Source organism: Zeus faber, assembly GCF_960531495.2.
Source record: "Zeus faber genome assembly, chromosome: 15".
Taxonomy (NCBI): Eukaryota; Metazoa; Chordata; class Actinopteri; order Zeiformes; family Zeidae; genus Zeus; species Zeus faber.
Genome location: NC_137194.1, coordinates 22419775 through 22445445, shown reverse-complemented (window position 1 = coordinate 22445445; position 25671 = coordinate 22419775). Strand labels below are relative to the sequence as shown.

Genomic DNA, 25671 nt, shown 5'->3' with positions numbered 1-25671 from the left:
TATGTGTAAATACTTGTATCTAACATTATGTAATATACTCTATACCTGTGACAACCATAATCTTTTATCTCACCTTCTGTCGCTGCATCATGTTCAGCAGGTCTCCAAAGGGGGACTCCTCTGGGTTGTCAAAAGCCAGCAGAGCTAGCGTTCGCTCCATCTCTGTCAGACATTCTCGACTCTCCTCCCCCTGCTCTGCCAATTGGGACTGTGCGAATTCGAGGGCTGCCTCAGTCTCCCGCAAACGAATCAGCTCAATCAAGTGCTGCTGCTGCAGACGGGAAATGCAGGCAACGGTGGAGAATATGCAGAAATGATAAACTGAAGGTAAGACATGGCAAGAATGGACTTGCAGTACATATAAAAATAAGTCAGGTTTATTTGTCACATTCATACAGATACTTTCATACATACAGTATATGCAGTGAAATGTCTTTGCAACGCAGCCGGAGATTATGCACTAATAGCTAATAATAGTTACTAAACCTACATAATAGCTTACCTCATTCCTACCTAGCTAACTAGCTGAAACTAACTGATTCCTAAACGTAATGCAGTGAGTGAATAGAATAATATCAATGAAATAAAATAAAAATAAAACAAGACTCAAAAAGATAATACAAAGTGGGGAATAGAGTTGTGTATATTGGATAGGCCATTTTTATATAAAGATATGTGTAGTAAAGTGCATATTATATGTTGTTTAACGGGTATATGCAAGTAATATGTTTTGGGGTTTTTTACCTGTAGGTGAAAGTAAAGGTAACGGTTTGTATCCAACAGTTCCGGATGTAGGCTGTTGATGAGAGCAATGGCCTCCTGTATCTGCCCCTTCAGGATCATCTCTCTGATTTTAATCCTTTCATCTAGAGAATTCAGGTCCACACTCGGCTCTATCCCAGACTCCATCCGAAACTTCTCGGCTGCTTCCTTGAAGCCCTCTGTTGAAATGAAACCACTGCATGAAGATCTTCAACTGTCTAAAAGTTCAGCGCTAAAATATAATATGTAACGTTCCCATTTGAAATTTCGTTTTTGTTTTTTTCCATGTTACATACGAAAATTATCTTTTTTAATCAAATCAATGATAACATATAAAGATAACCACTGCACCTGTAACCAGGTAGTTCATGATGAGTCTGTTCATATCAGCTCTCTGAATGTGGACATTGTTGAGCTTGTCCATCCACTCTTCCCTCGTTATGTCCTCTGGCTTTTCTGCATAACTCATTCTGATTGATCCTACAAGTACATTTGCTGTTAGAGGGTTATTAAGATATGGAAGGAATTCTGTTCCACATTTCACAAATATATATGGTTGATCCATGTTTGAAGAAGTCGTCTGCATTTGTGTTTTACCATCTAAATGCTTGTTTGGGTGTTTGAAAGTTGAAAGCGATGGTACAGCTGTTTGCTTACACAACACAAGTAATACAGTATTTATTTGTGGATGTACTTCTGTTTTTGGACACATTAATACAGATTTGTGGATTCGTGTATTTATTAATCTTTTATTGTGTTTATTCCATTATACAAATCTGTGAATTGTGACACAAAATTCCTTCTACATTAAGACAGGGTGATCAAACTTGTACAGGATCGATGTGACGTCATCGGGGCTAGTTGTCAGACAGATTTTGCTTCAGCAAAATGATATTTTTTTTATTGACTCAAATATTTTAGTACGAATAACAACAAATTCATTGTTTGAATATTCTTATTATTATATTATAATAGTATATGAATAACGTTGACATTTTCGATTTATCGGTAATATACCGGAAATCCATCGCCCCAGTTTGGGCCTCCCATCAAAACACAACATTGAAGCCTGAGTTTCGTCAACACGAACCAAAACAAGGCTTAATCCCATTGTATATTCATGCACCTGATTATAATACATGTAACATAAATGATCGGGATGAGGTAACGGTTCTATTTTGATATTGTCTTTCAACAAAAGACATTCGAATAGCGTAGTTAACTAATATACATTACCTGAACTGTGTCGCTACTCCCCAGCAGTAGCTAGCTACCTAGCGGAGTGACCGCGCTTCAAACCACGCGATATGTCTAAATGGCAAACGGGATTTTGTTTGTCTCTGGGGTTGGTGGAACAGGTCGTGACGTAATAACTGACCGACGCGCTGCGCCTGGATGTTTCCGGGAGAGACGTCAACAAAGTGGTCACAGCGCAGTCGAGGTTGATGTGTAAATATAATTGATTCCCTTAGAGTTTGGAGTTACAACATCTGCACAATGATTCTGTGTCGTCCTGGAAGCAGGATACCATGAGGAGACAGTACAGTTATCTGAAGTCGAGAACGAAATCTTTCATTCGAAGACACATCAAATACAAAAAACGCTGCACTCATTTAAAAAAAAACAGCTTTTAATCATTTTAACAATCATTTAATAATAAAATGGCATTTGACGTGTCGTGTATAACAATGTACGAAAGACGTCTGTGTGTCAGTTTTCCAGGGTGTCAGATTTCGCCACTGATTGTTTTGTCGTCTCCATGACAACGTATGACGTCACGACCAGCCCCTTACAAATACACTGACTTGGACTGTGGTTGTCAGCTACTCGGTTTTTATAACATCATGTAGAACTTAGGAAAAGCCTGAAGGTAGCATCCCCAAACTATATTTTAATCAAATTGGGAGGATACTTCAACCTACAGGAACAAGTACGTTCTTGGACTATGAATTTATATATACTCTGTGTGTGTGTGTGTGTGTGTGTGTGTGTGTGTGTGTGTGTGTGTGTGTGTGTATATATATATATATATATATATATATATATATATATATACTTATTATTATTATTATTATTATAATTATTATTATCATTATTATTATTATTTTATTTTATTTATATTTTTTAATAATAATTCTAACATTTATTTATTTGTTTGTTTGTTTTGTGCGTTCGTTTGTTTATTTATTTATTTATTTATATTTATTCAAGATTCAAGATTTTAAGTTTAAGTTTATTTATCACATACATGCGAGCATACAGTGAAATGTCTTTGCAACATTATATATATACTATATACATATGTGTGCGTGTATAATAATAATTATAATAATAGTGATAATTATTATTAGTAGTATTTTTTTTCCTTTTATTTTATTCTATTTTTTTATTATTACGGTTTCAAGAATTAATTTGTGAGATATTCCAACTAAGCTCGCCAGCTAGAATTTTCCTGAACTTTCCCCAAACTTTCCTAAACTGATCAGTGTCCAGATATGTTTCTACATCATGGTCCTTTTCACATCAAATATCAAATACTGTATATTGACTGTCAACGTCCATTGTTTTATAATATAATATAATGTAACCCTAAAATCAAGAGATGACCCAGGAAATGATCGTCCTCTTCATTATTTATTCAATAATATATGTACAATATATTGCAAAATATACCAACTATTGGCATTTGTTATAACCTGTGAAGAGTACACACACACACACACACACACACATACACACACACACACACACACACACACGCACATGAATTGGAAGAGAAGTTAACCCATATGTCAGATTTAGACAGAGCGTAAACATTAATTAATTTAGGGTTAGGGTTAGGATCACACACATCTATGTAATATATAATTACTATAACTACATTACCATTGGTACTATTATCATGATTATTGTTGTTGTTATTATTACTGCTGTTATAACTGTAATGTCACATGTCAGATATATTTGTAAAATATGACAATATGGAAATATCGACACCAGTTGTTACTCGTACTGATTGCATATTGTGCTTCAAACTGCTGCTAAACTATCTGTATTTTAGTACCACTGCCACCTGTCCATATTGAGCTCACATGTTAATATAGTGCCAATCCCTGTTAACTTCAGTTTATACTGTAGATCTGTGCATGTATGTTATTTTAATAAGATTTTATTTTTTATCTTTCTTGACTTGCCCTGTTTTGCTGCTGTAACACATGAATATCCCGGGGGGGGGGGGGGGGGGGGTTGCAAAGGTCTTATCTTATTTACTAATATATTTATATATTTATGTCTTTATTTATATATATATATATATGACAACATATTTCCATGTGTTTCAAAATATATGTGGAGTGCTAAAATATATTGAAATTATTTTACACACACATATATATATATATATATATATATACTGCATATATATAATTTTTTACAATATCTTTGTTCTGGAAGGGATGGCCGCCACCGCAGAGGTGTTGAAGGGAGAAAGCTCGAGAAAATGTTCAGTCCTGCCACCAATCCAAAGTACACAGCAGAACGAAGGAAACGAGGAGGAGGACGAGGAGGACAACATAGTGAGGAAGAAGCTGTTACGGCACCGGAGGAGCACGATTCAGCAAAAGCATCTTCAAGAAATAATGTATGAAGCCTGCACAACTATGGCTCATCAACTTAATATTATGGTGTGCCCGTATGAATATCCATAAAATTGAAATAATCTCCGAAATAACGCAGAGTGTCGAGTGCAATGGTGACATACAGAAAAATCAAAAACCATGGACCTGTGCTTCCTCGGCCCCCAGAACCACAATTTCCATCCTCTGTGAGTTTAATATCTATGTAGTCGCATACATGTTTCACTATATGCAAACACATTTTTTCTTAACCCCGAAAAATGTGCTTTGAGACATTACAAGGTTTGATATATCTATTTTCCCACACTATTTGCCGTACAGATGAACAGTGAGAGTCGACAGCAGACGGTAAGCATAATAACAATTAACGTTCATTTGGAAATGTCGTTCCTGATTTGAGCAGGTCCCCTTCATATATCCTCTTCACTATTGGCCCCAGATTAATTACATGTTCCTGAGGCGTTGTGTGCAGAGCAGCCCAGTCGTGCCCATACAGCAGCAGTGGGTGGACGCTATACTGGCCCAGATGAGCCCTCAGTTCAAAACAGGCCCACGAATAAACAAACTGCTACAGGAGCTCTGCAAGGAGGTCAGCGATGACTTCTTCAATGCAATGGTTCAATATACAGGTTGGACGCGACTCTTTTTGTCTGTGCGTGTGAGCGTGTGTACAGCACTCCAATGACTTATTTTAATCAATCCCCCATTCCCCCAAATGGAAGTTCCAATTTGCTTCACTCAAGAAAATGTTCAACAAAAACTGTCCTCATTCCCTCTAGCAAAAAAAATGCTTAAGGATCCACAGAAAGTAACAGTTTCTCCAACAAAGTGAGTCTCAACCGCGCGACTAAATTCACAGTTTGCAAAGTTTACCATGTCGTTGAAAATATTGTGAAATACTGTATGTCATTTGCTTTACTCTTTTTCTTTTCTTTTTTCAATGTGTCTGTCGTTTGGTAGAGCCTGCGATTTCTCCAGACCCTGGCACAATACTTTTATTCGAAACCGCAGGATGATAAAGGACAACCTGCACATTCTTCATCCGGTGATGCACTCCATTTTGCATATTGGCTACCTCACGTTTTCTCCACTGATCTTAGTGGACCTCTCCCGCTGCAGGTAGCTCTTCACGCATTCCAGAAGTGTGGGGAAAAAGCACGAGTGACGATGCCGACGGTGACTGTTTTGTCCTCCTGTGTTTGTCCAGGGCATCTGGACCTGTGGACTGCGGAAGCCTGAACGATAAAATGTCCAATGAGTGTGTGAAGATAAATGAGAATGTCATGAATACCTGGTTCCCCAAAATCATCCAGCTGCTGATCAACAGGGACATGCTGCAGGGAATCAGAGATGAGAAACTGGACTCCTTCTACAACTCTGTGTCGACCCTGATCTCCAATCAGGCGAGATATTACTGCATAGTCATATTATTGCATTTCCTTTCCTTTTCTTCATTTTTTAGCAAGAAACACAATTTTTCTAGTTTTTTAATTCATTCATATTGAGTTGCAAAGTACGGTATGATATGTTTCTAGGATTTTGAGAATGTAGGCGATGATGAGTGATTTTCCTTCAAACTTCACAGCTGAAGGCGTTCCTCGAAAGAAGCGTCGAAGAGTTTGTCAAATGGTTTAAGCCGAGAAACTCCGACAGGATCCCTCTCTTCCGTATGAACCTGACATTCGATAACGAAATGATGGAATTTTATCCCAGCTTTCAAGACCTTGAAGATGATGTTTTGGGAATACTGAATGCCATCACAAATACCTTTCAGGTGAGATTAGCGTCAGTGTGGGGACAAATCTTTTTGTGTGTGTGTGTGCGTGTGTGTGTGTGTGTGTGTGTGTGTGTGTGTGTGTGTGTGTGTGTGTGTGTGTGTGTGTGTGTGTGTGTGTGTGTGTGTGTGTGTGTTGCGTGCGCGTGGGGATAGTCTTCACTGAGTCCTGCGATGCTTTCACAGAAAGTGGAGACGGTGCAGTCACTGCTAGAGGACGCCAACAATGCGTTTATCAATGCCAAATTGGAAGACCGTACTCTCGTCTGGGCTCAGACCACTGTCAAGAATGCTCTGCGTGCAAACTTGGAGGAACCTGACAAGCACTTTCAGACTTACGGTAATGCACTGTCATCTATGCACTCTTTATTCCCGCCATATTTGTTTACTGTAAAATGACTGCTTATTTGTCCATTTCCGCAGTTGAGAAATATAGCTGGCTGGTCAATGGTGGAGCGCAGGCCCGGGTTGACAGTTTCATGGCAGAGGAGCACTCCTTTGACGAGTATACCAAGGTAAAAAGCCCATACGTGGTTATGAGTGTTGCCTCCTTGCAAAAGTGCTTTTGTTGAAAATTACCTTCAGACATTTCTTTCAGCTCAAGGAGGAGTTTCAAGCACTTTCCTCTGAGATTAACAGCCTCCCACCAATAGCACGCTTTCACATGGTCCATTTGGACTGTGAGGACCTGAAACAGGGATTGGCGAATAAAGCCAGATCCTTTGCTCAAAGGATCTTACAGAAGCTGGTCACCGAATACCTCCAGCAAAATCTTCAGTAGGTTCAAACGGACGATCTTCTCGGCAGTATTTTCTTCCGCGGGCTGCCCTTTTCATTTCCATAGTTCTCCCGTTCTGACGGGAGTCTTATTCTCACGGTTATTTTTTTTCCTCATTAAAAGGATCTGCCGTGAGTTTGAGACCATCAAAGAGAAAGCTCTCAAAGTGCCAGAGACCACGGAGGCCATGATCGATATGGTCGCTTACTTAAGTCACATCCAGGCAAAGGGCATCACAGAGCTGAATGCAAAGATAGCAGTGGGTGTTTCAGGAGTCTCCGACTCCAGCATGTTGCATACACATACTTACATCAAGCCATACTACTGTTATATCAAATATCCACTGACAACATCTACCATCACCCTGTGTTTGTAAAGGATACCCTCCACAGACTGAGCTACCTGCTGGATGTCCACGTCTTTGAGCCGGCGGAACTGGAGCTCAATTCCACTGTCTGTCTTTGGCCACAAAACATCCTCCCTGTCTTTGAGCTCAATGCTGAGGTCAAACTCTTATTCCTATCTATCATATGCTATTGTTTTTTTTTCAAGATTTATTTATATACTTTGGAAATGACTGTGAAAACGAACTGTGGGGATCTCCAGATGATGGATAACGTCAAGGTGGCAGGGGAGCAAGAGCTGCTGGCTAGACGGGAGAGGCTGGTGATAGAACTTGGGAAGTTGAGCTGCAGGATGGAGGAGTTTGCAGAACGCTCTGAGCTGGACATGGTGCAGCAGGTACTGTCTTGTTTGTTTCCTTTCTCCAGACCGTGTTTTATCTTTGCAATGGAAATCAAAAACAAAAACGAAAGGGTGAGAAAGGCACTCTTATTGCACCGTGATAAGCAGCATGGCTTTCTGTGCACCTTATTTAAATACTTGGTTTCACACACTGACTCTGAACGCTATAAAGGATAACAAACTTTTTACAACTGCAGAAACACAGTCAACACCTGTGATATGCAACCTCACAAACACAAAACAAGCAAAAAAAAAAAAATGAAATCAAGATAAAAAAAAAAAAAAATAGGCACTAAAATGGAGTTGAAATTCTGCGATAACTTAGATTTTTTTTTTTCAAGTATGTTTTACTCTAGCACTAGATTCATTACTGATACTTCTCTTTTTTTACGTGTGACAGTATGTGATGGATGTAAGAACTATTCAAAAGAGACTTCAGGAGACTGAGGACGCCATTGCCTTCATCAATAAAGAGGAAGAGCTCTTCAAATGGGATCTGACCACCTACCCTGAGGTCGAGGTCATCAGAGAAAGCATCGAACCCTACCAGAAGCTGTTTGGACTCATCATGAAGTGGCAGCGCACCGAGAAGAGGTGTTTCTTCAGGCTCCCCTGGTGCATTCCTTCCACGACATCCTTCCGTCCCTGATATATTTTGTTCTGATTTTGTTGTGACCAGATGGATGGATGGGTCCTTCCTCGACCTAAACGGCGAGACCATGGAAGTGGAGCTGGACGAGTTCTTCAGGGAGTTCTACAAGATGCTGAAGTCCTTCCAGCAGAAACTGAAGAAGGCCCAGCCGGAGAAAAAGAAAGGTGGCAAAGAAAAGCGTGTCGAGGAGACAAGCCCCACGATACTTATGTGCTCCAAGGTGCTGGATCAAATTAAAGAGTTCAAGGTATTACACTCACAGCAACTATTGCAATTAAATAATGAAGTCTCAAGAAGTCAATCAAGTCATCTGGGTGGAAGCAAAAGTCTTGTTTTAGCCTTAATGGGCTCGAGATAAATGTGCAATGTTTTCCCCCCAAACAGGAATTCATTCCTCTGGTGTCCATCCTGTGCAACCCAGGTATTAGAACTCGCCACTGGCAGCAAATGTCAGAGATCGCCGAGTCTGACCTCACCCCGGACTCTGGCACCACGCTGCGCAAAGTTCTCAAACAAAACCTGGGCCCTTACCTCGAACGGTTTGAGTCCATCAGTGCCGCTGCTAGCAAAGTGAGGACGCTGGTCATGTTTTCTTTTTCGTTACATAGTTTTTACATACCCATAATCCCTCTCAAACATTCAATGGAAGTGCTGTTGTTGAACTATATGCCGTTTGTTGTCTATGTAGGAGTTTTCTCTGGAGAAGGCCATGCAAACCATGGTGGACATTTGGGACAGCATCTCCTTTCACCACAATCCCTACAGGGAGACGGGCGTGTCCATCCTCACAGCTGTGGATGAGATTCAGACCATGCTGGACGACCAGATCATCAAGACCCAGACCATGCGGAGCTCACCCTTCATCAAGCCCTTTGAGACCGAGATTAAGGTGGGTTTCTACTACCTCAAAAGTTATATTGAGAAAAAAACGTTCAATGGTGTGTTGTTTCCCTCTCGCCTTTAACCTGGATGGAGGGTATTCATTTTGGTTGATAGGCCGTTTACTTTCATAGAATTTTTTTTCAAGCAAAAGTATGGCGATAGCTTAATTTCTCAATCAACTCCGACCCTCCATCGGTTCAGAGCTATGTATATTGAACCCCTCACGTTCTCTGTGTCCCTCAGCATTGGGAGGAGCGTCTGATCCGTATCCAGGAAACCATAGAAGAGTGGCTGAAGGTACAGGCCCAGTGGCTCTACCTGGAGCCCATCTTCTCCTCCGAAGACATCATGCAGCAGATGCCTGAGGAAGGACGCCTCTTCCAAACGGTGGATAAACACTGGAAGGCGATCATGAAGCACTGCGTCAAAGACGCTAAGGTGGTTGGAAAAACATTTTGTTTATTGTTTACAAGGCCGCTCATCAGTCGAAAACAATATTGTTTGAATTGAAAAAAAAATTCTTGATCACCCTAACAACCAACGTTTCATTTTATATGTGATGATCGTAGATTCTACCAGCAACCTCGCTGCCTGGTTTGCTTGAACAGCTCATCGAGTCAAATGAACTTTTAGAGAAAATCATGAAGGGACTCAATGCCTATTTGGAGAAGAAACGTCTTTTCTTTCCTCGGTAGGCGATCTTATTTTGTCATTTGCAAAGCCAAAGCCCCCCCGTTATCTTATCTTATCTTGTCTTATCTCATCTTATTTTATTTGTTTACTCTCAAGTGCTTACTACTTCTATCTTTGCCAGTTTCTTCTTCTTGTCCAATGACGAAATGCTGGAGATACTGTCAGAAACCAAGGACCCACTGCGCGTACAACCCCACCTCAAGAAGTGCTTCGAAGGCATCGCCAAATTGGATTTCCTGCCCAACCTGGATATACAGGCAAGTGAGGTCTGGCACTGCAGGTTGGTAAATCCCTGTTCTGGACTAATATAAAGTAATCTCTCCACCCTCTCTAGGCCATGTACAGTAGTGAAGGCGAGCGGGTCGCGCTCATTGAGCTGATCTCCACCTCAGAGGCCAGAGGCGCTGTGGAGAAGTGGCTGGTTCAGGTGGAGGATGTGATGCTGCGAAGCGTCAGAGATGTAGTGGCCCGTTCCAGGGAGGTGAGATCATTGTCTGCAGTAGTTCCATGTCTGCGGTACTTAGTACTTATATCATGATATATTTCTAAGTGTCTAAGAATACGAGTGACAGGTGAATTGTCAAACAGCTTGTGGGTTTGTGCTGGTAGGTCTATGCTGAGACCCCAAGGAGCCAGTGGGTGAAGGAGTGGCCTGGACAGGTGGTGCTCTGCACCTCTCAGATCTACTGGACCTTAGAGGTGCACGAAGCCATCAGAGCTGCCGATGTAGGTTTTCATGAATTAACCTGATCCAGCCGTTAATTATAAAACACAAAATAAGTTGAAGGAAATGTCAAATTCAGTCATTCAATTATTTACTTGTGTTTTTGCTATCTGTAGGGTTTAAAGAACTACTATCAGCAACTGCAGAATCAGTTAAAGGACATCGTGGAGCTTGTGAGAGGCAAGCTGCCCAAACAGACCCGGACCACGCTTGGAGCACTGGTTACTATTGATGTCCATGCAAGGGATGTGGTCATGGAGCTAATTGACAAAGGTATTTTATGGTGAAAAAAATTAATAAATAAAATAGAAAAAATTGAATTGAAAAATGATCTCTATTTCTTTATTCATTTATATAGACAAGTTACAGCCTGACAGAAGTCATTCAAAGGATAGTTTGACAGCTATTACCCCTAACCTCAAGCCCTCAGGCAGGCAAGAAAATTCCCATGAACCCACTTGAGAGGGAACCTTCTGAAGGGACATTTAAAACAGATTCCTTATTCAGGGAGGCAAAGACAAGTCATATTGTAGAGTGGACAAATATATTTGTCACAATAACAGCTAAATAAACTACCAATTATTAATCGGAATGCATTGTTAATACTACATTTCCTAACAAAATGAGAGCTACCAAATGAACATTAAGAATTTTGCAATTCATTTTCAGGTGTATCACATGAAACAGACTTTCAGTGGCTTGCCCAGCTCCGATATTACTGGAACAAGGAGAATGTGCGAGTCCGCATCATTAACTGTGATGTCAAGTATGCCTATGAGTACCTGGGGAATTCACCACGACTGGTCATTACCCCGCTGACCGACCGATGCTACCGCACTTTGGTAAGACATCAGACAAGTTTCGCCTCATTCCATGCAACTCTCAAATAACGCGGCTCCTAATTCTGCACCCTGCATCCTCTCTCATAGATCGGCGCTTTTTACCTGAGTTTAGGCGGCGCACCTGAAGGCCCAGCTGGGACAGGGAAAACAGAGACCACCAAGGATCTGGCCAAAGCACTGGCTGTGCAATGCGTAGTGTTCAACTGTTCTGATGGGCTGGATTACCTTGCGATGGGGAAGGTGACAATTACTGGGGTTTTCAGTCCTTTTGAAGTTGCGTTGCCTTGAGCGACCGTAAGATCATATCTACCAAGTGATCTCCATGTTGTCCTAAAATGTCTCAACAAATATCAAACCTTGTCTAAGTAAACCTTTGAAAATAGTTTTTCAAAGGTCTGGCATCGTCAGGTGCGTGGGCGTGCTTCGATGAGTTCAACCGCATCGAGCTGGAGGTGCTGTCCGTGGTGGCCCAGCAGGTGCTCTGCATCCAGAGGGCCGTCGAGCAGATGGTTGAGTACTTTGACTTTGAAGGAACGACGCTCAAATTAAACCCCAACTGCTTTGTGTCCATCACAATGAATCCCGGCTACGCAGGGCGTTCGGAACTCCCGGATAATCTCAAGGTTTGTCTTCCGAACTTTGGACTTGACCCACCAAATGGAGCGGTTTGCACCGGTGCTCATGGAAACGCTAGTTGTTTAATTTGTCCTCTTCATTTTCCTTCCGCAGGTGTTGTTCCGAACAGTAGCCATGATGGTCCCGAACTACGCCTTGATAGCGGAGATCTCTCTGTATTCCTATGGCTTCCTCAATGCCAAGCCCCTGTCTGTGAAGATCGTGATGACCTACAGGCTCTGCTCGGAGCAGCTCTCTTCCCAGTTCCACTACGATTACGGTATGAGGGCTGTCAAGGCCGTGCTCGTGGCCGCAGGAAACCTCAAGCTGAAGTTCCCCGATGAGAACGAGGACATACTGGTGAGTGCGCACCACAAAAAAATTTTGTGAATTGCATATATGAATCTCTACAAATGTGAGCCTCACTTTTTTTTCTTCCTTTTTCTCATCTATTGTGTCCAGCTCCTGAGATCCATCAAGGATGTAAATGAGCCCAAGTTCCTCTCACATGACATACCCCTGTTTAACGGTATTACGAGTGACCTCTTTCCGGGCATCACGCTTCCTGAGGCGGACTATCAGGTTTGATATCTCACAACATTATTGTGCCGCCTGTAATGTGTTTGTATGTCTCCGGTTATGGGATGTTGTTTTTTTCGCAGCTTTTTCTGGAGTCAGTGGTAGAGTGCTGCACCAGTCACAATCTACAGCCGACACAGGTTTTCCAGGAGAAGATCATCCAGACATATGAGATGATGATAGTCCGGCACGGGTTAGCTGATATTTAATTTCAACATGTACTACTATCATATTTACTGTATTTAGTACGATAAGGCATGGTATTAGTTAACCTATTTCCATTGTATTGTATCTGCATGAAACACATCATCGTATTTTGCCGCATAAACTAATGACAATGAGAATATATGACCCAAGATTTCTTCATGGTCTAAATGCAAGGGTGAGTTGTGTGATAACAGCGGTAAGAAAGGCGGGGATGAGGACATGATTTTTTTTGTGTGTGTCAGCTTCATGCTGGTGGGAGAGCCATTCGCTGGGAAGACCAAAGTGCTGCATGTGCTGGCGGACACTCTGACGCTCCTGAACGAGAAAGGCTACAGCGAGGAGGAGAAAGTCATCTATTGCACAGTGAACCCCAAGTCCATAACAATGGGACAGCTCTTTGGACAGTTCGACCCGATTTCACATGAGGTGGACCTTATTTGATCCCTCTTAACATTAAGGAAGTGGCATTTAAGGATTTCAATTTAAGCTTATTTTTGGGTTGGGGTTTGGCTGAAAAAAATTGATTTTGAATGCCTCAGAATGTTTTCATACTATACTTACTTACATACTATAATATTGATGTAATTCAGTCAGTAAAAGTATGGCATCTGTGATCTAGACTTACATCAAATTGGTATAAATTATTATCTTATCTAATTATAGTCGTATAATTATCAGTTTTTGTTCTTTATTATCTCTTTTGAAGTGGTCTGATGGAATCGTTGCCAACACATTTCGTGAGTTTGCATCGGCTGAAACACCAGACCGGAAATGGGTGGTGTTTGACGGCCCCATCGACACGTTGTGGATCGAAAGCATGAACACGGTGCTCGACGACAACAAGAAGGTAGAAGCCTGTTTGCATCACAAGTATTGAAATGATAAATGTTGTTTTTTTGCAAACTCTGATTTTTCTTTTTTTGGGGCATTTTTTTCCTAATTCCATAGTTGTGTTTAATGAGTGGTGAGATTATCCAGATGTCCAATCAGATGAGTCTGATCTTTGAAGCCATGGACCTGTCTCAGGCCTCCGTAAGTGATACAGATGAACTTTTTGATTATATAAACCTTGTTCTCATATCAAATCAAATTTTTATTCGAAAATTGAATTGGGTGATCTATCCCAGTGATTCTCAAAGTGGGGTGCGCGGCACTAACCAGGGGTTCCATGAAAAGTTTTGGAAAGCATATATATATTTTTTTAAACGTTTAAAAAAATATATATTGTTTGTGTTCTTTGTGTGTCCTTTGTGTCGTCTTGACATTTTTAGAAATGTAATATTTTTATGCAACATACATGTATATAATTATGTCCTTTTAAACAACTCCTGCCATGAGCTTCTCCTCATCACTGAGTGCCTGCCTGTCTCTGTAGTACATTTCTCCTGATTTATGTTTGATATTTTGTGTATATTGTATATTCAATACATAGTTTTTATAGTCTGCATTTACCGGGTGTCATGACATTTCACTGCATATATGTATGACTGTATGTATATGTATGTGACAAATAATATCTTGAACTTGAACTTGAACTTGAATTTTGAAATGGTGCAATACGAATATTTCTAATACATTTCCCTTGATTTGGCTTTGTTTTTCCACATAACCCAATTAGAAGTGTGAGAAAAAGGCCTAATATCAAATTATATTTTGGGACATGCTGTGAGGGGGTCCTGGGTTTATTTTCTCCAATATAAGGGCTCCTTGGTTGAAAAAAGTTGGAGATTTTCAATTTCGCTGTGCTGTTCATAAAAGCTTTAATACTGTAAGATGTACAATTGAATATGGGTTTCTTTAATTTATAGGGACGGTTTTAAATTTATGGAGATTGGCTCAGGTATATCAATCGTCATCAAACATTGAATCATTTAGCAACCCATAAGAAAATTATATAATTAGCAGATTACCATTCAAATTCCTCCTTGCTGAATTGCAATGTCTCACTTGAGTCACGGCTTTCTTGGTCATGGCCCCTTCCTCCAGCCCGCCACAGTGAGCCGATGCGGTATGATCTACATGGAGCCGACTCAGCTGGGCTGGGAACCCTTAGTGATTTCCTGGATAAACACCTTGCCGGAGGTCCTACAGCTTCCAGACAACCAAGCCCTGTTGCTGGACCTCTTCCACTGGCTCATGCCTCCCGCCTTCCAGCTGCTGCGGAAAAGCTGCAGGGTGAGCGACCCCCAAACCTCACAACAACGCAGACACCAGCACTCAGAAGGAAGATGTTCCAATTATCCATGAGGGGTTTTCTCCCATTACTGCAAGTTGCGGTTTTGTCCTTTGCAGGAAGTCGTCCCCACCAGTAACAGCAACACAACGGTGTCGCTGTGTCGCTTGTTTGAGATGCTGCTCACTGAACCTGTGAAGGAGGACCCAGGGAACAAAAATATGCGCACCTGGATAATGGTACAGCACTGGGAACAAAATAAGCCTATAAAGAGCTCTTTTAAAAGTGGCATGATGAAAAATTATATCGGATTTGGGGAAAAAAATAAAATAAAACTTCTAAAAATAAAAATAAGCTCTCTCAGGCATTAAGATAAATCAGGTTAGAATTGTTATCTATTTGATTTGTTCTGTGTTCTTTATTTGCGGTTGTAGGCAGCCTTTACCTTCTCCCTGGTGTGGTCTGTGGGAGGCAGCTGCGACACAGACAGCAGGGAGAGGTTTGATGAGTTCCTCAGGGAGATCCTCGCAGGAAGGACGCTCCCGGCCTCTGTGGGGAAATGGGAATGCCCCATGGATGAAAAGGGCCTGGTTTATGACTATTCTTATGAGGTACTGCTTATTCATTAGTCTTATGAGGGGTTTTAGTAGTGTTGGGAAAAAAAGCAGCAACAGGAAAACCAACGTAAAGTCTTCTTCAGTTTAAAGGGAAAGGCCGCTGGGTCCACTGGAATGAGGCCATCAAAAATGTCAGCCTCGGTGACAAGAAGACAAAAGTGCAAGACATCATCGTTCCCACCTTAGACACTGTCCGCTACACCTTCCTCATGGATCTCTGCATCAACTATGGAGTGTAAATATTTTTTCTCCCATTATGCTTAAATCAGCAAGTCCCGTACAAGTCGAGGGGGAGTTCTTTACAGGACCTTATGCCCCGTTGTTTCCACTCAGGCCTATATTGTTTGTGGGGCCGACGGGAACTGGAAAGTCTGTTTACGTGAAGGAGAAACTGATGAACAACCTGGACAAAGACCGTTATCTGCCTTTCTTCATCAATTTCTCAGCCCGCACAAGCGCCAACCAGAGTCAGGTCAGCATTTAAGAACCATGGACAGGGACTTTTTTAAAGTGGTTTCTGGAATACTTTAGAGTTTTAATGGGATATTTTATCATATCCAAGGTAAAATCTGCAGATAGGAGCGATCATTTTTCTTCACATCAAATCCTTTTCCCCCCAGAATATGATAATGTCAAGGCTGGATAAAAGAAGGAAGGGAGTTTTTGGGCCTCCCATGGGGAAGAAGTGTGTCATCTTTGTGGATGACATGAACATGCCTGCACTCGAGCAGTTTGGAGCTCAGCCGCCTGTTGAGCTCCTCCGACAATACTTCGACCACGGCAACTGGTACGAACTGTTCCCCATGGTCATCTCAACTCATATATGATGGGTGACTTAGCTCAGTTAAATTCAGAACATGAGGGAAATGCAATTATGTTGAGAAATACAAACGTAAAAGATTTCTTCCATAGACTTTTTTTTTTTGGTCTCCCACAGGTATGACCTTAAGGACACAACTAAGATCACCCTGATTGACCTGCAGCTCATCTCGGCCATGGGGCCTCCTGGCGGTGGGAGGAACGCCGTGACATCTCGCTTCCTGCGCCACTTCAACATTTGCAGCATCAATGCGTTCAGTGATGAAACCATGGTGCGCATCTTCTCCAACGTGGTGGCCTTCTACCTGAAAAACAACGAATTCCCCCCTGAATATTTCACTCTGGGCAACCAAATAGTGGCAGCTACATTGGAAGTGAGTTGAATCAAGTTGTGTCGTAAGATATAGTGTATGTTAACGCATCCCATCAGACATAGCTTCTCTCTGTAATGTCTTTTTCTCTTTTCATATGCTTTGTATTCCTCAAGGTTTACAAGAAAGCCATGAAGAACCTCCTTCCCACTCCAGCCAAGTCCCACTACACCTTCAACCTGCGGGACTTCTCGCGTGTCATTCAGGGCTGCTTGCTGCTCAAGAAGGAGTCTCTGGAGAACAAGCGCACCATGATCCGCCTGTTTGTTCATGAGGTATTCCGCGTCTACTATGACCGCCTGGTGGATGACGCAGACCGGATGTGGCTCTTCAAATTGATGAAGGGCATCCTCCAAGACAACTTCAAAGAGTCCTTTGAACAGGTTTTCGAACACCTGAAACAAGGCAAAAAGGTGTGTTGAATTTGATGCCACCATTTGCTTGTTTCTCCGTGGATACATTATTATGCAGCATTTGTTAGTTTATGGATCGTGGATTGACATTGTCATAATTGTTCTGCTTTCAGCTGGTTGAGGAAGATATGCGCAATCTTTTATATGGTGACTACATGAACCCTGACCTGGAGGATGACGATCGCCTCTATGCTGAGGTGCCCTCCGTGGAAAGCTTCGGTCAGGTGGTAGCGTTATGTCTAGACGAGTACAACCAGACGCACAAGAATCGCATGAACCTTGTCATCTTCCGGTAAACAGTTTTGCTATTATTTAGTGGAGTGCTTTTCAAATGGAATTGTACATTTTGATTTGTCTTTGTCTTTCACTGATGGTGAGAAGAACCTCTTCGTTCCCTAATATATTGTCCCATCATTTTGAAGCTATGTCCTGGAGCACCTCTCCCGCATTAGTCGAGTGCTGAAGCAGCCGGGTGGCAACGCTCTGCTAGTGGGCGTGGGTGGTAGTGGTCGCCAGTCCATCACCCGTCTGGCCACATCCATGGCCCACATGACCTTGTTTCAGCCAGAGATCTCAAAGAGCTATGGCATGAACGAGTGGAGGGATGACCTAAAGGTGAGCCTTTCATGACATAGAATACCCTGGCAAGGTTTCCTTCTCCCTTTCAAACTAGAGTGTTTAGTCTCACTAACACATTTCTAATACTATAGCTACTGCTGAAGAATGCAGGCGTTAAAAGTCAGAAGACAGTATTTTTGCTAACTGATGCTCAAATCAAAGAGGAGGCTTTTCTTGAAGACGTGGACAGTCTTCTGAACACTGGAGAGGTGCCCAACCTGTTTGCTGTAGACGAGAAGCAAGAAATCATGGAGGTAGGCCAGCTACTATCTAATTTTTCAGAGTTGTACAAATCCATGAAGCACAATCTTCTCTGACCTTCTTCCTTTGCTGCACCTCTCTCCAGGCTGTGCGTTCCCTTGCCCAGGCTGGAAACAAGGGTGTGGAGTTTGGCCCTTTGGCTCTTTTTGCCTTCTTTGTGAATCACTGTAGGGAGAATCTGCACATTGTTGTGGCCTTCAGTCCCATTGGTGATGCATTTCGAAATCGTCTGCGCCAGTTTCCATCTCTCATCAACTGCTGCACTATTGACTGGTTCCAGGTACAAGGGAAAACTAAATGTAGTGATCTTATGTGCTACTTGTATTGCAAGCAGTCAAACCTAATTTATTTTGTGTGAAAGATTACAAAGCCTATGCTGTTAAGGAATAATGGTTTAATGACAAGCACCACACCAGCTCTGAAAAGTGATATTCAGGATAAAAGCAGGAGGTGCGGGTTATAACATAAGTACACTTTAGATTTGCTTATTCATCTATCTTTTGTCTGGGCTGGCAGCCGTGGCCAGAGGAGGCTCTGGAGAAGGTAGCAAACTCCTTCTTGGAGACGCTTGAGATGAGCGACCATGAAAGATGGGAGGTCATGCTCATCTGCAAAACATTCCACACTTCAGCCATAGAGCTCTCACACAAGTAGGCAATTTGATTCTTCATAATCTACACTTTGGGAGGTAACTTCCGTATATCTATGCTCAATAACACTGATTCTCTAACTGGCAGATTCCTATCTGAGCTAGGTCGTCATAACTATGTGACACCCACTTCCTACCTGGAGCTGATTGCTGCATTTCGCCAGCTCCTAACTCAGAGGAGAGACACTGTGATGAAGGCTAAGAAGAGATATACCAATGGTCTAGATAAACTAGCCTTTGCTGAGTCCCAGGTAAGTCGCATTTCAGTTTAGTGTGTACAATATTCAACCTGGATCTTATAAATGATTTACATTGTTCTTTTAAATGTCTCTCTGTAGGTGAGTGAGATGAAGAAGGAACTGGTTGACCTGCAACCCAAGCTGGAGCAGGCAAAGATAGACAACACCAAGATGATGATGGTAAGTTTGGATTTTTTTTAATAAAGCTTTATCTCACTGCAGTGTCCTGATATATGTCTTCTGTCCCCCAGGTAATTGAGGTGGAGTCCGTGGAGGTAGAGGCCAAGAGTAAGGTTGTGCGAGTGGATGAGGAGGCAGCCACGATAAAAGCAGATGCGGCTCAGGCCTTAAAGAACGAGTGTGAAAGTGACCTGGCTGAGGCCATACCTGCCCTGGAGGCCGCTCTCTCAGCCCTGAACACTCTGAAAGTAGGCACACACTCTGAAAGTAGGCAGTTGCCGTCCGTGTATGGCAATGCCTCCTTTACCCAAGTTCACATTTCCAGCTATAGGGTCTGCGATCTTGTCTCAGTAAAGGTGCATTTTTTGTTGTTTCAGCCCTCTGATGTGACTATTGTTAAGTCAATGAAGAATCCGCCATCTGGGGTAAAGTTGGTGATGTCCGCTGTCTGTGTGATGAAAGACATTAAGCCCGACAGGATTGCTGACCCAGCTGGGACTGGACAGAAGGTTTGAGTTTATCCTCAATAAAACACCATCTTCTGTGGATGTCTTCTACTCTACTCTACGCTAAGAAAACGTGATATCCACGCCTCTTAATATTGATCTGTTCTGTTGTTGCTGTCATGTTGTCTGAAAACAAACTGCGGTTTACATCTAAGAGAAACATTCCTTCATTTTCCCCTAGATTCTTGACTATTGGGGTCCAAGCAAGAAGCTCTTGGGTGATATGAACTTCTTACGTGATCTAAAGGAATATGACAAGGACAATATTCCAGTGAGTTATCAAGAAATTCCAATCCTTAAATATGGTATTGTGTTTTGCTTTCACTAATTCCTTTCTGCCGCAGGTCGCTGTGATGCAAAAGATCCGTAGTGAGTACATGACCAATCCTGACTTTGACCCCAGCAAAGTGGCCAAGGCTTCCTCTGCAGCTGAAGGGCTCTGCAAATGGATACAAGCCATGGAGGTGTATGACAGAGTGGCAAAGGTAAAATGACAAATTGTTTTTTGCTTGTGGTATTTTCTTTTCTTGAGACGAGATGAACGTGGCTGTGTTTCCTTTACTTTTATCATCATTTATTGCCTAATTCCTCTCTTCTTCACTCTTCTTTCATCCTCCATGCTTACAGTTGGTGGCCCCTAAGAAGGCCAATCTGGCAGAGGCAGAGCAGTCTCTGGCTGATACCATGGCTCTTCTGGACCGGAAAAGAGGGGAGCTCAAGGAGGTGGAGGACCGCTTGGCTGCACTTGAGGAAACGTTCAAGGAGAAGACAGAAGAAAAGGCTCAATTGGAGTTCCAGGTTGACCTGTGTGCTCGAAAGCTGGAGAGGGCTGAGAAACTTATTGGAGGCCTGGGGGGAGAGAAGACCAGGTTAGGGTTATTTTTATTACATTAAATGCTATGGATTCTTTTTTTTTCAACATATGTGAGGATCTAATTTCTGTTTAAAAGATGGTCTAAGGCAGCGGATGACCTGCAAAACACCTATGACAACCTCACTGGAGACGTCTTGATCTCTGCTGGAGTCATCGCCTATCTGGGAGCCTTCACTGCTAAATTCAGGCAGGACTGCACCAAAATATGGACAAAACTGTGCCAGGTGAAAAGCCCTGAAGTTTCTTAACTGTGCTATGGAAATGCTATTCTCACAGCTCAGGAATTCTTATCTGCATGTAGATTGTCTTTATATCTACCTTTATATCTGCAGTCAAAGAGCATCCCATCATCAGATGACTTCTCTCTCAGTAAGACCCTCGGCGATCCAATTCGGATTAGAGCCTGGAACATTGCTGGGCTGCCCACTGACAATTTCTCTGTAGACAATGGTGTCATCGTGAGTAACTCCCGTAGATGGTGAGTCCCTCTAACATGAATCTATAATCTATCTAATCCAATCTAAATCTATAAAGAAATGTTTAGAACGTATGGTCTATACATTTGGTCGGGAGTACTGTAATACAATTAATCCTTGTGGCAGTTTTGCCTACCACCCACCACCCAAGTTGAATTCTCAGGGACCTCCGGCACAGAGACACAGAAGACGGGGTTGTAGGCACCAGTTTATTGTAGAGAGAGAGTTTAGCTCAGGAGGAGATAGAGATGTGTCATAATAGGGGCTCCTCTCCTGAGTGAGTGTGGGGATGGGGGTTTTACCTGCTGCTGGTTAGACCAACCAACGAGCAACAGGTACGCGGCCACTCTGATCCTGAATCCACCAATTTCCTAGATCCAGGTCAGGTGTAGATGCTCAATCCACACCATCCCCACACCACAATTCTATTTTGCTTGCAGGCCTCTGATGATTGACCCTCAGGGTCAGGCAAACAAGTGGGTGAAAAATTCAGAGAAAGACAATACCCTGAGTGTAATCAAGCTTACAGACGGAGACTACATGAGAACTCTGGAGAACTGCATCCAATTTGGAACCCCCTTGCTGCTGGAGAATGTAGCAGAAGAGCTGGATCCTTCACTGGAGCCGCTGCTGCTTAAACAAACATTTAAACAAGGTGCAGTACACTGTCTCGCCTGCATGGCTCAGCTATATGGACAAATAGTATCACAATCATTTATATATTCCCAATTTGCTATTTATTGTTTTATAATTCCAATTTGCCATGTTAATAAATCCAGCTTCAGCAGATTTAACTTTATGGTAATGATATGGATCCTCACCAAGGATATCATCTTTTACCCAGGTGGTGTAGAGTGTATCAGACTGGGAGAGAGTGTGATTGAGTACTCGTCTGACTTCCGTTTCTACATCACCACAAAGCTGAGGAACCCCCATTACCTACCTGAGTTGGCCACCAAGGTATCTCTGCTTAATTTCATGATCACCCCAGAGGGCTTGGAGGACCAGTTGCTTGGAATAGTGGTGGCCAAGGAAAGGTAAAGTCAAAGGATCCTTTCTGAATTTTTGTCATAATATATTTAATGACAGAACTGAGCACTTTCTCTGCTTCGTCTGTGCTCCAGGCCAGAGCTGGAAGAAGAGAGGAACGCCCTCATCCTGCAGTCGGCAGCCAATAAGAAGCAGCTGAAGGAGATTGAGGACAAGATCCTTATGACTCTGCAGTCATCTGAGGGGAACATCCTGGAAGACGAAAGCGCCATCCAGATCCTCGACTCAGCTAAGATCATGTCCGATGAGATCTCCAAGAAACAACAGGTCTGAGCCGCACAGGGTTGACACAAAAAGAGAAAAAAGGCATGAACTATGAATGTGACAGCTCTGAGTCAAACTCTCTACTCTTTCCAAACCACCCAGATAGCAGAGAAGACTGAGCTCAAGATAGCAGAGTCTAGAGAGGGCTACAGGTCCATCGCCAATCACTCGTCGATCCTGTTCTTCAGCATTGCCGATCTGGCTAACATAGATCCCATGTATCAGTACTCTCTCGGTTGGTTTGTCAACCTCTACATCAATTCCATCCAGGACAGGTGAGTGGCACATTGAAGACATACAGCATCTTGCCACATTTCCAACAGGCTAATTCAGCCATTCAAATTTTAGTTCGGAGTTGAAAACGTCCTGATTGTAATTGTCCTGATTGCTATCTTCTATTTCCTAAGTAACAAGTCCAAGATCCTGGAGAAGAGGTTAAGATACCTGACCGATCATTTTACCTACAATCTATACTGCAATGTCTGCCGCTCGCTATTTGAGAAGGACAAACTCCTTTTCTCCTTCCTACTTTGCAGCAACCTTCTTCTGTAAGAGTTTACAGTCTTTACTAAATGAGTAGTTCACTGTAAGGAGTCTTTATTATAGCTTTATTTTGGGTTGTTCCTTTTTTTTATTATCTCATATTGGTTTACAGAATATGCATGGTAATGTTTCCTTTTCAGAGCAAAACATGAGATTGAATATGGAGACTTCATGTTCTTGCTGACTGGAGGTGTGGGGCTACAAAACACTACCCACAACCCAGACCCGAGCTGGCTACAGGACAAGAGCTGGGATGAAATTTGCAGAGCCAATGAGCTGCCTGGCCTGAAGGGAATAAAGTAAGGTTCCAATTCACCTGGACTGATTTCTATTGTTATTTTTCTTTTTTGCTACATATTGGTACATATTTAGAGCACTGTAGGCATTTGGATTGAATCTCAAAATTCTTATTGTATTCCCCCAATAGACAGGCGTTCATAAAGGGCTCAGATGAATTTAGGACAATCTATGACAACAAGGAACCCTACAACACAACTCTGCCCAAGCCTTGGTGTGAAAGTGTCAACGAGCTCCAAAAGATGATCATCTACCGCTGCCTCAGGCCTGATAAGATAGTGCCAGCCATCAACAATTATGTGACTGAAAAACTGGGGAAGAAGTTTGTCGAGCCTCCGCCCTTTGACCTGAGTAAAAGCTACCAGGATTCCAATGCCACCATTCCACTTGTGTTTGTGCTTTCCCCAGGAGCTGACCCCATGGCCAGTAAGTACCTCTGGACCCTTTTAATTTTTTATGTGGACACCTGACATATGTTTGGAAGACATTAGGCAGGCATCTTGAATGATGCCACATAAGTGCCAAATCCTCATCGTATCTTACATTTTAAGGGTAATAACTGCAGAAAAATATGCTTTGGAGAGATAATAGTTCTAAAGGCAAGCAACATTTGTAAGACCTTGGTGTGAGCTTCTGAAAAAACACCTTTTCAGTGCATTTGTTGCAGACTCCCAATGTGAAAACGATGCCACGTACTGCCATTTCCCCTTCCTAGGCTTACTGAAATTTGCCAATGACAAGAACATGGGCGGGGCCAAATTCCAGTCAATCTCTCTGGGACAAGGACAGGGACCCATCGCAGCCAAAATGATTCGTGCATCCATGGCAGAGGGAACCTGGGTGTGTCTGCAGAACTGTCACCTGGCGGTGTCCTGGATGTCGACTCTGGAGAAGATCTGTGAGGACTTCAGCCCAGACACCTGCCACTCATACTTCCGCCTCTGGCTCACCAGCTACCCCTCGCCCAAGGTACGGCAAGATGCATTTTGCCTCTGTGTCTTTAGGAAATGTGTTTTTTAGGTATCCTCAAAATAATGAATCCATATGCATTTACAAAAAAATACATATTTTCAACATCAGTTTCCAGTGACCATCCTCCAGAATGGTGTAAAGATGACCAATGAACCTCCTACAGGCCTCAGGCTTAACCTACTCCAGTCGTACACGTCGGATCCAATTTCTGACCAAACCTTCTTCAATAACTGCCCCGGCAAGGAACTGGTGCGTAGTCGAACCTCACATATATATACAGTATATATTTAGAAATAATATATGGCGTTTGTTATAAAATGGCACCTGTTAGAAATAATATGGTGCTTGTTATAAAATGGCACCTCTGGTTGGAAAACAGCTCTTTGTGACCAGTCGCACACATATTGTTTCCAGTACTTTGCTTCTTGCGTGCATGTTGCTCATGCTTTATTGCACGTACACAGTTCTTTGTGATCCATATATCCTTTTGTGATGACTTGCTTTGGGGAAACTTTATAAGGGTTGTAGTCTTTGTCGTCATTGTCTTTTCGTCTTGTTTCGTTGGTCTTGTCATCGACGAGACTTTACGAACTGACCCTACTGCAGTAGCACCAATAAAGAAGCTTATTTTGCATCGCACCTGTCTCCGTCTAATTGAGGAAGCTCCACACATCAACCAACCTGGGAGGGATCCGTTTTCCAGATCCCAACAATATATATATAGTTCAAGTGATTATTTGTCACATACAGTACATACTGTCATACATATATGCAGTGAAATGCCATGGCACCCAATGATTATGCACAATAAGCTCTATAAGCTCTAAAAATACAAAAAATACCAAAATATGCTTAATGGACACGAGGTGCTCGCGCAGGTGGCTGCAAGGGGCGGCGCCACAATCGCAATTCTGGGTTCTATATATGAACAAAAATAAATCAAATTCCTCCAATATTTACTTGTTTTGCAATTTTTTTTTCTTTCATTAATTGTGTAGACTTGGGAGAAGCTTTTGTACGGAGTCTGTTTCTTTCACGCACTCGTACAAGAGAGGAAGAAGTTTGGTCCCCTGGGCTGGAATATTCCATACGGCTTCAATGAGTCTGATCTACGTATCAGCATCAGACAGCTCCAGGTATTCACGTCCCCCTGATGTGTGTGATATTGCATTGATATGGTATGATGACATTATTCATCACTCGTCTCTTGCAGCTTTTTATAAATGAATATGAAGTCGTGCCTTATGAAGCCATAACCTACCTCACTGGGGAGTGTAACTACGGCGGCCGTGTGACAGACGACTGGGACAGACGCCTGCTGATGACAATTCTGGCTGACTTCTACAACAAGGAAGTGACTGAGAATGCCCGCCACCCATTCTCCCCCAGTGGGAAATACCTTTCCCCACCAAAATCCATCTATCAGGACTATGTGGAATTCATCAAGGTAATGGGATATTTT

At 42.4% G+C, this 25671-nt stretch overlaps 2 protein-coding genes across 2 annotated transcripts in view; one reads left to right on the top strand and one right to left on the bottom strand.

Moving 5' to 3' along the window:
- Window positions 1-2055, bottom strand: part of LOC307240721 (glucose-induced degradation protein 8-B homolog) — a 3275-nt gene extending 1220 nt beyond the window's left edge. The window contains exons 1-4 of the mRNA XM_080014568.1: window positions 1999-2055; window positions 1114-1242; window positions 745-941; window positions 74-271 (exon numbers count right to left, since the gene is read on the bottom strand). Of these exons, the coding sequence (XP_079870694.1) occupies window positions 74-271; window positions 745-941; window positions 1114-1231 (513 nt within the window). The 5' untranslated portion in view covers window positions 1232-1242; window positions 1999-2055. The remainder of the gene's footprint in view (window positions 1-73; window positions 272-744; window positions 942-1113; window positions 1243-1998) is intronic.
- Window positions 2056-4217: 2162 nt separating this feature from the next.
- Window positions 4218-25671, top strand: part of dnah12 (dynein, axonemal, heavy chain 12) — a gene marked incomplete at both ends in the record, with an annotated part of 28813 nt that continues 7359 nt past the window's right edge. Inside the window, 64 exons of the mRNA XM_080015312.1 lie at window positions 4218-4337; window positions 4719-4745; window positions 4837-5026; window positions 5498-5516; window positions 5605-5800; window positions 5983-6171; window positions 6358-6511; window positions 6595-6686; window positions 6770-6948; window positions 7073-7208; window positions 7328-7453; window positions 7556-7690; window positions 8094-8287; window positions 8373-8592; window positions 8730-8915; window positions 9034-9234; window positions 9471-9665; window positions 9797-9918; window positions 10042-10177; window positions 10255-10401; window positions 10530-10646; window positions 10761-10917; window positions 11314-11486; window positions 11574-11726; window positions 11870-12109; window positions 12216-12461; window positions 12564-12683; window positions 12764-12873; window positions 13130-13313; window positions 13594-13734; window positions 13836-13919; window positions 14874-15062; window positions 15180-15299; window positions 15495-15671; window positions 15761-15912; window positions 16011-16149; window positions 16298-16464; window positions 16615-16870; window positions 16984-17280; window positions 17394-17572; window positions 17703-17895; window positions 17991-18152; window positions 18245-18439; window positions 18676-18809; window positions 18897-19059; window positions 19147-19227; window positions 19299-19475; window positions 19605-19736; window positions 19915-20004; window positions 20078-20218; window positions 20361-20602; window positions 20684-20831; window positions 20940-21085; window positions 21524-21738; window positions 21928-22120; window positions 22208-22400; window positions 22500-22672; window positions 22805-22945; window positions 23081-23239; window positions 23368-23663; window positions 23953-24206; window positions 24318-24458; window positions 25208-25345; window positions 25423-25656. Coding sequence (XP_079871438.1) covers window positions 4218-4337; window positions 4719-4745; window positions 4837-5026; window positions 5498-5516; window positions 5605-5800; window positions 5983-6171; window positions 6358-6511; window positions 6595-6686; window positions 6770-6948; window positions 7073-7208; window positions 7328-7453; window positions 7556-7690; window positions 8094-8287; window positions 8373-8592; window positions 8730-8915; window positions 9034-9234; window positions 9471-9665; window positions 9797-9918; window positions 10042-10177; window positions 10255-10401; window positions 10530-10646; window positions 10761-10917; window positions 11314-11486; window positions 11574-11726; window positions 11870-12109; window positions 12216-12461; window positions 12564-12683; window positions 12764-12873; window positions 13130-13313; window positions 13594-13734; window positions 13836-13919; window positions 14874-15062; window positions 15180-15299; window positions 15495-15671; window positions 15761-15912; window positions 16011-16149; window positions 16298-16464; window positions 16615-16870; window positions 16984-17280; window positions 17394-17572; window positions 17703-17895; window positions 17991-18152; window positions 18245-18439; window positions 18676-18809; window positions 18897-19059; window positions 19147-19227; window positions 19299-19475; window positions 19605-19736; window positions 19915-20004; window positions 20078-20218; window positions 20361-20602; window positions 20684-20831; window positions 20940-21085; window positions 21524-21738; window positions 21928-22120; window positions 22208-22400; window positions 22500-22672; window positions 22805-22945; window positions 23081-23239; window positions 23368-23663; window positions 23953-24206; window positions 24318-24458; window positions 25208-25345; window positions 25423-25656 — 10506 coding nt within the window. The remainder of the gene's footprint in view (window positions 4338-4718; window positions 4746-4836; window positions 5027-5497; window positions 5517-5604; window positions 5801-5982; window positions 6172-6357; window positions 6512-6594; window positions 6687-6769; window positions 6949-7072; window positions 7209-7327; window positions 7454-7555; window positions 7691-8093; window positions 8288-8372; window positions 8593-8729; window positions 8916-9033; window positions 9235-9470; window positions 9666-9796; window positions 9919-10041; window positions 10178-10254; window positions 10402-10529; window positions 10647-10760; window positions 10918-11313; window positions 11487-11573; window positions 11727-11869; window positions 12110-12215; window positions 12462-12563; window positions 12684-12763; window positions 12874-13129; window positions 13314-13593; window positions 13735-13835; window positions 13920-14873; window positions 15063-15179; window positions 15300-15494; window positions 15672-15760; window positions 15913-16010; window positions 16150-16297; window positions 16465-16614; window positions 16871-16983; window positions 17281-17393; window positions 17573-17702; window positions 17896-17990; window positions 18153-18244; window positions 18440-18675; window positions 18810-18896; window positions 19060-19146; window positions 19228-19298; window positions 19476-19604; window positions 19737-19914; window positions 20005-20077; window positions 20219-20360; window positions 20603-20683; window positions 20832-20939; window positions 21086-21523; window positions 21739-21927; window positions 22121-22207; window positions 22401-22499; window positions 22673-22804; window positions 22946-23080; window positions 23240-23367; window positions 23664-23952; window positions 24207-24317; window positions 24459-25207; window positions 25346-25422; window positions 25657-25671) is intronic.